The sequence below is a fragment of the Podarcis liolepis genome, assembly GCF_965112155.1.
Source record: "Podarcis liolepis genome assembly, chromosome: 6".
Taxonomy (NCBI): domain Eukaryota; kingdom Metazoa; phylum Chordata; class Lepidosauria; order Squamata; family Lacertidae; genus Podarcis; species Podarcis liolepis.
This window is the reverse complement of record NC_139559.1, coordinates 66,338,999-66,351,256: the sequence shown is the minus strand read 5'-3', so window position 1 is coordinate 66,351,256 and position 12,258 is coordinate 66,338,999. Positions and strand designations below refer to the sequence as shown.

Sequence of the window (12,258 nt, the reverse complement as noted above, 5' to 3'; positions counted from 1 at the left end):
GCTATGCAGACAGCGGCCATCACAGACACGCTTAGCTCCAAGAAAAAGAAGTTCGTTTGGACAGAGGAGGCGGAGCAGTCCTTTCAGGCACTCAAGCGTCTCTTCGCGTCGGAAGAGCAGCTGCTTCACGTCAACCCCAGCAGGCCGATGAGGGTGGAGACAGACGCCTCGGACAGAGCCGTGGGGGCGGTCCTGCTGCAAAAGGACCAGCAGGGGGTGTGGCGACCGGCAGCGTTTTACTCCAGGAAGCTCAGCAAGTCCGAGCAGAACTACACCATCTGGGACAGGGAGTTGCTGGCCATTCATGCAGCGTTCAAAGCGTGGAGGCACTTCCTGATCGGCGCCAAGCACACGGTGCAGGTTTGCACGGACCACAAGAATCTGGAGCACTGGCGCACGGCACAGTTCCTAAACCAGAGGCAGATACGTTGGGCTGAGTTTTTTGCGAACTTCGACTTCCGCATAGAGTATGTCCCGGGGGACACTAACATCATGGCGGACGCCCTCTCCCGTAAGCCACAGTATCTGGAGGACGCAACGCCAGCGGCCGCCATGCACATCTTCGCACCAACAGTATGGGCGTGCGCCGCGGCCACCGTGGACCTGGAGGCGGTGCGACGGGCGTTGCAGGATGACTCCTTCGCGCAAGCAAAGATGGCAGAGGTGCAAAGGGGCACGGCTGCGGCCGACGGTTTCCAGCTACGAGATGGATTGCTCATCCGTAAAGGGGCCATCTACGTGCCGGGAGACGACCTTCGCGCCAAGGTGCTGCAGCAGCTGCACGACGCGCCCACGGCCGGGCACTTTGGCAAGGAGAAGACGGTGGAATTAGTAGCCAGGGATTTCTGGTGGCCTGGAATGAGAGGGGAGGTCGCAGACTACGTGGCGAGGTGTGACACCTGCCAGAGGGCCAAACCAGTGCACAAACCGCCGGCCGGACTGTTGGAACCGCTGCAAACTCCGGTCGAACCTTGGGAAAGGGTGGCCCTGGACTTTGTCACGGATCTGCCCAGCTCGAGGGGCAAGACGGCAGTGCTGGTGGTGGTGGACCTGTTTTCCAAGATGGCGCATTTCATTCCGTGTGCTAAGGTGGCCACGGCGGAGCAAACCGCCAAACTGTTCATAGACCACGTGTTCAAGGTTCACGGTCTGCCACGGTCTATTCTGTCCGACCGGGGGCGGCAGTTCATCTCGAATTTCTGGCAGAAGCTGATGGGCTTCCTGAACGTCAAGATCAACCTGGCGTCGGCGAGACACCCGCAGACCAACGGGCAAGCGGAGCGGGTCAATGCCATCATGCAGCAGTACCTGAGATGTTATGCGAATCAACAGCCTGCGACGTGGGTGGATTACCTGCCGCTTGCCGAGTTCGCCTACAACAACACGAAGCACGTGTCCACGGGGGTCACGCCGTTCTTCGCCAACAACGGGAGGCACCCCAGAACCTTCCCGGGACTGGAAAGAATGGGGGAGGGGGAGCCGCAGACAGCAGATGCGTTCGCGTCGGAGCTGCAGGAAGTCCACGATCAGCTGAGGCGCCACCTGGAGCTGGCCAAGCACGCATACAAGGTACAAGCGGACAAGCACAGAAGGGTTGGCGAAGAGCTCCACGTGGGAGACTGGGTCTGGTTAGCAGCCCACGCAGTGCCGGCCAGGTCGTTGGCCAAGAAGAAACTAGGGCATAAACAACTGGGGCCCTACCAAGTCGAAGAGCAGGTCAACCCGGTAGCTTTCAGACTGGCACTTCCGGAGGGTTCCAGAATGCATCCGGTATTCCACAGATCGGTGCTCACTCCCTACAAGGCACCGCACAGGTTCCAGGAACCCGGAACGGCGCCGAGTCCGGTCAGAGACAGAACAGGGCACGCGGGAGTGGCACAGAAGGAGCGCATCAACGAAGTCACGGAGATTTTGGACTCCAGATGGGGGGAAGAGGGGGTAGAATACTTTCTCGCCAAGGAGGGCACCCCGGCCAGTGCGAACAGCTGGGTGCCGGGCTACGCCTTGGACGAACCTCTCCTCAAAGACGAGTTTCATGCCCTCTTCCCCCATAGACCTATGCCAGCAGACTTTTTCGACGACTGGCTTTTCACGCCCACGCTTTCGGCCAGCACTTTCCGGGGGTTCGACTCGGACGAGGACCCGACACAAGACGTCCGTTCCCCGGAGGGGTCACCCTCGGGATCTGCATCAGAACCCTCGTATTGGTGGGACGATAGACCAGAGGAGCAGTTCCGCAGAAGGTGGCTGGAAGGCCCAGGACGAGCAACGCCGCCAGGAGGAAGTGAGGGAGAGACGGACATGGACGTTTTCGGGGACGACCCTGGTTTCGAGCACGGCGGCACAGAGATGGAAGCGGAGGTGACCGTTGTCGACGAGAGCAGGGAGGAAGACCCGCGAGACTTCAGATGGAGGCCCGCCACGGGAAGCGACCGATATCCGACGTTCGTCCCTTTGCAACAGCAGCCCCCAGCTCCAGCACTGGAAGGAGGGGAGGGGGGAATGGGGGGCTTCGAGGGGGGGATGGATGTCAGGGGTTTAGGAGCAGAGGCACGGGCAAGGGAGGAAACAGAGAGCGAAGGGGAGGAGGCAGAAGAAAAGATGAGTGATGACGACGACCCGAGATCTCCTAGTCTTTCCAGTGAATCAGAGGATTCACAGAAAGGAGCACCAGTGGCCAGGGCAAGGGGGGAGTCTAGGGGGGCACCCCAGGAAGATAGAGCCAGAGGGGACTCAGGGGGGAGCAGCTGGAAATCGGGACCAGCGTCACCGCCAGGGAGCAGGGAAGAGGAAGGGAGCCAGGGGGGAAGCGCTGGCAGCTCACCACAGGAGGGAGGGCATGAGTCAGGAGTGGCCACACCTCCATCGGGGAGCGAAGAAACGGTTAAGAGGAAAGTGGAAGGTTGGGCGCGCGCGCCAAGTTCAAATGCAGAGGAAGGCGGCGCAGTAAGCAGCCCCGAAAGGGAGCCAGGTCCTAAAGCCCGGCGCAAGGAGGCAGGAGGGTCCGGGTCAGCGTCAGAAGAATCCCGGAAGGAAGAAACCCCGGGGGGTAGAGGGACCCAGAGGAGGACAGTCAGGCGGAAAAGGTGGAGCAAGGCTAGGATATTAAGTTGGTGCACACGGGGCGGAGACTCAGACGGAGCTTCGCCGATCTAGCTACTAGACGTAGAGTTGCGCGCAGCAGCGTGAGAATGGAAACTGTAATTCAATAAAGACTTTTACTTAATGATCGCTGGCTAGCGTGATCCTCTGTGAGCTAGGATCTTCAAGCAGCTCTGACAGATATGTAGGAAAGACTTTACATCCTGAAAAAAATGAGAATGCACAGACATTTGTAAACCAATAAAATCTTTTAAAAATAATAATAATAAATGTTCACCTGGCTCTCAAACTCTTCTCCTTGCTTCATCTCCTGAGGATAACCATCAATCAGGAACCCATTTGTGCCTCCCATATTGGCGAGTATAACTTCTTTTAGGAGATCCGTAACAATATCCTTAATGGAAGAAGATTAAATAATTTTTGTTTAGAAACCACTTTGACACTGCAGTGCTTTGGAGTGAGACACAGACAAAACTCCCAATCCTAGTGCATCACTTCAGGCCCATGTGCTACGCCCCCACCCTTACCAGCTGAGGATGCGCCAACATCCTCATTGCACATTTTCACAGGAAGTAAAATGCTTAGTTACTGAACTACTGTATTTTAAAAAATAATCTCATCATAGTCAGAGCTGGATTAACATCTGACTCAGCACGGGACATTTGTAAATATAGTATGCCAAGAGAGCTTCTAAAATAGCCTAAACCAGTGTGAGGGAGGCAAAAAAGCCTATGATGCCTTGAAGTAAGCATGCTTTTTGTGCCATACTGCAGTTGAATTTTAGGGTGTCAAAGGAATCTTTGGCTAGTAACAAATGATCTTCTGAAATGTGTTGTGGAAAGAGGACTTATTCCAGTAGCAGAGAATGTGGTGGGGCTGAATCTCTTGCCTGATCTCCCTCTGGCCAAGTCACTACTGCACAGTCAGATGAAGATGGGGAGAAGCAAGGCAGCAGCAAGGTCAATGTGGTGTAAGCACACTGGCGAAGCCAATCCAGTGTTCCAGTGTACATTTGCACTGTCACTATATTGCCCCTGCTCCTCCCTGTCTCTGTGTCTTAGAGGCAGGTCAAGTAAATGGCCCAGCCCCACTGCACAATCCATTCCTAACATCCTTTCAAACAGTAGGCAGTCATAACTGCACTAAATGTTCTTTCCTTCTTTGGGTTTTGTGTCCGTGTGATGCACAGATTCTCTGTCAGACACATCACGTCTCCGTATCACAGCTTACCCCTGGTACAAGTTTGCCGCTTTCCAGGTTATCTCTGATGATCCTGCTCCTTTCTGATAATGATGACATTTCACGTTGGATGAGACCATCCGTCGACAGATGCAAAAATCCATACTTCTGTGCTAATTTCTCGCACTGGGTTCCTTTACCAGAGCCTGGGCCTCCTTTGTGAGCAAACACAAGTTCTTAAATTTGAGACACATCAACCCAATTCATCATGAGACAGATCAGCAAACAACAAGGTGCTGCAAAATGGCGTTTGGAGTGGTGGAATAAAGCTCTCCTGAATTGCTGAACCACTGAAGCCCATCAACCTTTTTTAAAAAAATAAAAACTATACCAGTGCCCCAAACAATATCTAAGTAGAGGTCCCTAGAGCAGGCTTGTAAACAGCCACTTGCCTGACTTTAAGAAATAAGAATAGCTGACAGGCAAGTACTTTTGTAAACTGGATGATAATGAGACAAGTCTATAGTTTTTCTTCCCTTGCTTCCCCTATCTCACCCTTAACACACCCAGGCTGTTGACAGACGCCAAATAATAGTAACCTTTTAAAACCTATCTGCAAAGCTGCCTTAGTTTTGATACTAATCTGCCGCTATCACTGTTTTCATCAGCTGCGTCAAGTATTGCTGCTGCAGGTGAGTCCCAGTAAACAGCCTGATACACTGTTCAGAGCAGGAACAACAAGGAAAAAAAACACACATGCATTACTGACTGTCAACCCAGTGAGAATGTGTGTGAGTGCACATCTAGACACAAATAGGGCTTTTAAAAAGGGTGTTGTGCTTGGCTTGGGAGGAGGCTGCTGCTAAGGACAGTTCAGTTTTGTTAGTTTTAACTTATCCTTTTACACAACTAGAATGATGTGGGCTACCAATCTTTTGTTAGCTCTCTTCATATGAACTGCTGAATGGATTCCACAATGTGGGTTTAACATTGGTGTTCTTAGCACTGGATGTTGTTAACTGACTTTTGATGTGTTTTAACTAAACTGCTAATCGTCAAACTTTAAACTGCGTCGTAATTTGTATTTACTCTAGCTATTGTGCATCTCTTGTGAGCACAATGTGTTTGTGGAAAATGTGGAATATAAATCAAATGACTGTGATTCTTATGACAGCTCCTCCGGCCTCCTACCCATTTTGAAATTAGGATTTTAACAATGAACAGAATGGATAACAGAAGAAGAGACTGGTGGCCCAGAGGCAGGCAGTCACCATGGGCTCATTCAAGCTGCGGAAACAAAGCCCTGCCAGATTTATGTAACTCTATGGTACCTCAATTCTCGTCTCTGGAGAAACACATCTACTCAGTAATCACCATGAGCAAAATTATTGCATATGTCAGTTTTACAATGTTCCAGCAGAGGAGAGATTACTGTCTTTTATACATTTACTTGTGATAAATCACATACACACTTCTATAAATACTAGTCACTTGCTGAGAAATGATGGTCACTGTGACTCTATGTGGTGGTTATATAGGGCGGCTGCTGGTGCCCGTTACTCTCTTGGACAGATGCATTGTAATAATAAAACCAGTAATTGCAAGTGCCCAGATGAGAAACGGAGACCAGCAGAGAGGAGACAGCTAATTGCTACTACTGCATGTCTTGTTACAAAGACTAGATGTGAAAACTTGCCTCTTCTCTTCTGGAAAACGAGGAACCTGATAATCAAGAAACAAGATCTAATAGACAGAATTATTTTATGTTTTTTGTTCCCTCTGCCAGTTCCTTTACAGTAATAATAACCTGTACCTTAGAAAAGAGCCCAAAATACTTATCCACAGTGTGATTAAAAAAAGCTCAAAAGCTCCGTCAGTGCTGTGGAATTGACCTTTCCTTCTCATTTCTTTCTTGTTTCTGCAAAGCATATGCAACTTTTCAGTTATGGAATACCTTCTCCTCTTCAAGAATATAAGTAAAAGAGGATTTGAAACTGGGTCTATGTTCTATTAAAAGTTTTTCACCCCCTCTTGCTTAGAATTGCTTGAGGTCAAAGATGGATGAATTGACTAAAAATAAGGTCAGCAGGACTGAGATGAATCCTGTTCTCACATGACAGGACTGATGCATTCCTTATACCTATTCGGTTTTGCCAGCATCTTCTGCTTCCCTCCACTTTAAGGGTAAGGAGTCTGTAGGCACAGGGATCCCTTTTATGGGTTTTTTTTCCTTTCCTGTTTGGACTGGAGCTGCCATCCCACTTAGAGAAAAATCAAGCCTGCAATGCTACATGTACCCACTAGAAAGCTGAACCCAGAAAAAGTAAGCATGCATAGGTTTAGACTCTAAGGCCAGTTGAGATGGGGGAACCCCTAGAAAATACACAGGGGGGGGGGGACAAGACTGGGCAAAAGTTGTGCAAGCGTAAATCCTTGCACTGATGGGACACATTATTCAGATACCACTCCTGGTTCCTTTGCAAGTTTCAGGAATGCAGACCCGAAATAAAGATGTCTATGCAAAAGCAATGGGTTGCTGGTGGCCTTGTATGATGTCCCTGTCAGGTATGCTGCTGTGTGAGCATAGTCCTTGCATACTGACTTGGGGACTAGCTGTTGTCTGCAACTTAGCTCTTCGGAAAATAACTTCTTGTAATAAGCCTGGCACAACAGAGTCTCCAGCTGCTACTAAAGCATAAATAATAAATAGCATACATCTGCTCTGAAGGTTTAACTCAGCTGGAAATCTGTTGCAGATTTGGCATTTCCTTCCTAAGGCAGTGTGTGAATAATGACCACCAACCAATAAACTCGTCACGACATTCACCTGAATCTGAAATATCAATAGAATACTATGCTGTTGTGGTATACGTTTTGCAACGCACCCTTGGATTTAGTTCCTTCAACAATGAAGGAGAGCATAGAAGTAAGAAGGATGAGAAATGATACACTGAGATCAAATAGACAACGGATTAACATTTAAGATGAAGCAGAAACGTATTGGTTTTTGATACGTTGCATGCTCTCTCCTATATTATTATTATTTTGCAAGGAAATAATTGTAAAGAAACAATTGCAAAGAAAAGGGAGAAGAGTTGACTGGGCTGGCTGAGAAGCTGTCATGATGCTGACTGAAGCTTTGACATGCAGAGCAAGGGTGTTAAGGAAGCTGTCCTCCTGTGATGGATGTGATAACTTTTGAGGATGGCTTAACACAGTGTTTCCCAAACGTTTTTGGGCAACGGCACACCTGTTTACCGGAAAAAAAATCTCGCGGCACACCACCATTAAAGCCCCGCCCCGTGACGTCAGCGCGCAGCGTCACGCCGGGAGGGACGCACAAAAGTGAAAGTTTTTTCCCTTCCCCTTGCCGGGGTGGGAGGAGGCAGCAGAGCGAGGGCGCGTTGCGGGCTCTGCGTGGCTTCAGGCGGAGCCTAGGAGCCACTTCCCAGCCTGGAGGGCAGGCTGTGCGCGGACCCCGCCACTCTCGGGGCGCGACCCAGACCCGGCTGCCTTCCACGGCCAGCAGAGGTAGGCCGCCGGCTTCTAACCCGGCGGAACTGGGGCGTCCCGGGCGCAGCGCCGCGCTCCCCGCTCCTCCCGCCCCGCCCCCTTCTCCCGGGTGCCCCCTCCCTCCTTTGTTCTCCGGAGCCCCGCCTCCCCCTCTGCCCCAGCTCGCCTATTGGCTCACGCAGCCGCCACTCAGGTGGGGGCCCGCTTTGGCCCCGCTCCCCGGCCGCCGAGAGAGAGTGGGAGCGTGCGGGGCTGGGCTGGGCGGCCGGGCGTCTCCTTCCCTGCGCTGCTTCGGCCGCGTCTGCAGCCGCCGCGGGACCAGGCGGGAGGCCAGTCATGCCCAGACACTGCCAGCCGCTCGGAAGGAGCCGTCGCTCCGCCGGGCAGCGCCTGCCTGCGCGCCCCTCGCTCCCTGCGCCGAGGATGGCGGGGGCGCCGGGCGCAAGGCAGCGCCGGGGCTGCTGGGCAAGCGGCAGGTGCTGATACAGTTTTGGGAATTCCTGTCACAGGGAGCAAGGCAGAAGCGGATGACGGGGCACGTTCCCCGGGGGAGCGGGGCCGGAGGATTAGCCCGACTCGCCCGCCTCCCTCCCACGGCACACTAGGCAACGTCCGGCGGCACACTAGTGTGCCGCGGAACACCGGTTGGGAAACACTGGCTTAACACATTTTTTTCACAAGGTAGACTATGAGTGGATCCTAGCTCTGGGCCCAGTCAGAGCAGCTCATTTGGTGAGGGCCATTTGTGATAAATGGAGGTAGGATTACAATGGGCCACTAGGGAAATAAAACACACCAACAATTAATGCCTCACTATCTTGCTTCATATACAAGCTAAGTAGCTGAGACTCAGTCATGTTGTCTTGTAAGAGCAAAACTAGCAGCCAGAACACCTGGGATGCTGAGCATTTTCCTTGTACTCTGAACTTTATATAAATAAGGCTGCTCCAGTCTCTTGGAGTGCAGCAAGGCTACTACCAATAGTATGGATTAGACTATTGCCTGTTAATTTTGATTAAGCTCTGTTCTTGTTATACTATATATAATTTCATTATAGTAACTGAATTTATCTGATGCTTGCTGAACTGATTATTTTGTCCTATTTGAATTTGTTTGAATTGTTTTGTACTGTATTGAATGTTGTAGGTTTTGATGAGTTAATGCTTAATTTGAGCCTCTTTGCTGTGGGGGGGAAATCATATCCATAAACGAGGCTTAAACTGGTTATTAGGGGAGCCATCCTAACCCTTGGATGTTGATGGCTGGGTGGGGGAGAAGGAAAGGCGGGCACCTCTCTGACAGCTACTGGGGGGTGGGGAGGCTCTGCTGCACTGCAGAACTGACCTCTATCCAGGGGTCTTCTGCCCACTGGCAGAAGCAGAGATGGGCCAGCCAAGGATCTTCTAGGTCCTTTATGCTGCCCCATTCTCAGGTAAGGGACCTGATTCATGCCCCTCAGCTGTCCAAGCCTGAAACTGGTGCAACAAATAAATCCCACCTTTTCCCCCTAGTTGGCAGGACTTTGGATACAGCAGTGGCTGTTCCCCAGGCACAGAGTTAAGATTGCTCTATAAACTCTCTTTTTTAATAGTATTATATTGATATTTCTACTGAATTGTGTTTTAGTTGTTGTAAGAAACCCTGGGGGGTCTTTTAGGCTCAAGTGACATTAATGAATTAGTTATTGAATCTTCCCACTCTTCTATAGCAGCTTCCCACCCACGCAGCAAAAGCCAGTCCACAGACATAAAAGGTGTTTCAGGGTTTGCAAATATTGTTAATCGTGCTCTGGCTGTTCTCCAAAGCAAAGTGGAGGAGAGGTTTTGTCCACCTATCATAAACTCTGTAGCCTCTGCTTATCTTCCCTTCTGCGGCACATAGGTAGTCTAGATTGAACCTTGGCTCTGATTTATGATACAGAGCCATTAGAAGCATACCTGCTTATATCAACATCCTTGTGATACTTTTATTAAAGGAGTGATTAAGTGGTGCTATTCTGTTATATCCTCATGGATGGCTCTGACCTGGTGTGGAGAAGCAGTGAGTGAAGAAATATTTAAGCAACCCCTTCCCCTAAGCCACCTCACTGCTTCATAACAAGAAGCTGGTTTGTGTGGTGGGAAAAGTGCTGTCGAGTGTTTGTAACATGCAGTTGCAGTTGGTCATGGGTCAAGAAAACCCTGAAGGCTAAATCCCAATCCTCTGCTTTAGACCCAAGACCATCCAACATATGCATGTGATCAATAAGGCAAACATGAAAATATGCACCCAGGAAAACCTACTCTGCATTGCAAACAGGGATAGCTTTCCGGTAGCTCAGTTAACTATGGTAAATGATGTTCTATTTATTCATTACCCATCTGTGCTAGAAATCTGAGGCCCCTTTCACACAAGAAAGGGAAAATCACAATAAAAGCATCTACACAGAGCACAGCAATCAAAATTGATTTTCCTAATAATATGCCCTTGTGCTTTAGGTACCAGAAAGGAAGCAACAGGCAGTCGGTGAACCCATGTGCAGTATTAACAGGCTCTCATTGCAGTACAAATGTTTAATCCTTGCACTTTATAACTAAGATAATAGATTTTCTTTCTTAAAAATACTGAGCATCCAGCATATAAACCCAATTATGGAGTTATAATTGGGAATGCAATCTTTCCAAGGTTCAGTTAAATAAATGTCCAAGAGCAGATCTTTGGATTGTACTGACACTACTAAAACATCACCCAACACTCTCCAGAAATCTTCTGCTAGGAGGCTATGCACGCTGTTATAATGATTTACTATGGGGTTCTGTGTTGGGAGCAGGCAAAGCCGCAATGCATAAAATGACAAGAGTTATGCATATCCTCCTTTGCAAGGTGCTGAGTTTGTGTGGCTGGTCCATAATGGGATGGTTGCCAAGCGGAACAGCTGAGAGTGAATCACTATTGACTCCTTGATTCAGGCTCCTGATCATTAAGAGATAGGAAAGCAGCAGCAGAAGGAAAGAAATATTTTCCGAACAAACCCATCTCAAAACAGCCTGTTCTTTCAAACAAAGAGCAAGCTTGTCTTGACAGATAGCCCAGTTCAGGTTTTAAAGAAAAAATATTTCCGATGACTTTGTGGGCTGCTTTAAAAGTTTCTTTCACTAATCTTCCCTTTGGTTCAACAGCATCTCAATTAATTTCTCGCTGGAAATGCTTTCAGAAAGAAAAAGAAAGAAAGCACAGATAACTTTTGATCATCCAGAAAAAGCTTTCAAAGAACCCTAGATCCTTTCATGACTCACGTGAATTATTAGCATTCTGTGAAAACGACATACATTCTGTCTTTTACAGCCCCTATATTAAGATCTGCTCTTTTGGTTTCAATAACTTTCTAATTATATTGGAATAATTTTAGTAATAGATGGTCTCACTGATATTTGTAAAGCGAATGCTCCGTGTGCATATGCAACTAGCGCATAAAACATGGGTAATCCCTAGATGCGAAGGACTCCTGAACCACGTAGGGAAATCTTGCTTATAAAAGTGTGGGGAGGGGGGAGCTCTGGCCCTCAAAACTGACAGGATCTGCTGCTTCTTGCCTTTGCACTACACTGAAAATATTTACACAGAACAATATGCAGCTACCAGGGGGGGGGGCACACATTCCCACAGGTCAATTCTGCCCCATCCCGAGATTAATGTTCTCTGAGACATTGGGAGGGGGAATTGCACCTCAGCAGTTTAAAGGACTGCAGAGTGAGGACTGGCTTCTGGGAACGTGTGCCCTTTTGCAGGCAGGTATTTTCTGAGCCCAACTCCTAAAGTAGGATACTTTTTAAACTGTGAAGGCAAATCCTTTCCCAGCCCAGGACACAAGATTAACAGCACACATATCCAAGCACAGATGTGGTCTATCTGCACTGCATTTCTGGGAATGAAGCTGCGCCTACATACACGCTGAGATTGGGATTGGGATAGCAGCTCAACAGCCACCATGCTTGGATGCCAATTTAGGCATTTGTTCTGTTTTGGCTTGCAGTTTGTGATGCTCAGGCATTCTCGGCTGATTGGGGAAAGAGGCATAAGTGGGAGGGAAATCGACTCCTCTTTTCTGGTGCGGGCTTTAACAAAAAACGGTAGGGGAAAATACACAAGCTTTGAACATTTGGATTTGTGTGCGTAAACATATGTGCCTGTTATAATTGGCTCTCTTATATTTGCGCTTCCAGCTTCAAGTTTTACACTGGGTTCTTAGACTGGAATAGCAGGACAGCTGCCTAATTTATTTGGCTCCTAGACAGCATTTTCAGTTAATTACTGCCAAATCTTTTAATTAGCCCATCTCTCCCTTAACATCCGGAAGGGGGAAAGAATATTTATCAGTTTAGTTTTAAAACTTCTTCCTAAAGTAGCATCTCATTATGAAATCATTTGCTCAACTCTTTTATCTTAAATTTAAATGTGCATTTAAAAAACAACAACCATTGCCTT

The 12,258-nt window shown here is 48.8% G+C and overlaps 1 protein-coding gene across 1 annotated transcript in view; it reads right to left on the bottom strand.

Moving 5' to 3' along the window:
* AK5 (adenylate kinase 5) overlaps positions 1-12,258 on the bottom strand; it is a 92,681-nt gene that overhangs the window by 9,095 nt on the left and 71,328 nt on the right. Inside the window, exons 11-12 of the mRNA XM_083510555.1 lie at positions 4,333-4,496; positions 3,380-3,496 (exon numbers count right to left, since the gene is read on the bottom strand). Of these exons, the coding sequence (XP_083366681.1) occupies positions 3,380-3,496; positions 4,333-4,496 (281 nt within the window). The remainder of the gene's footprint in view (positions 1-3,379; positions 3,497-4,332; positions 4,497-12,258) is intronic.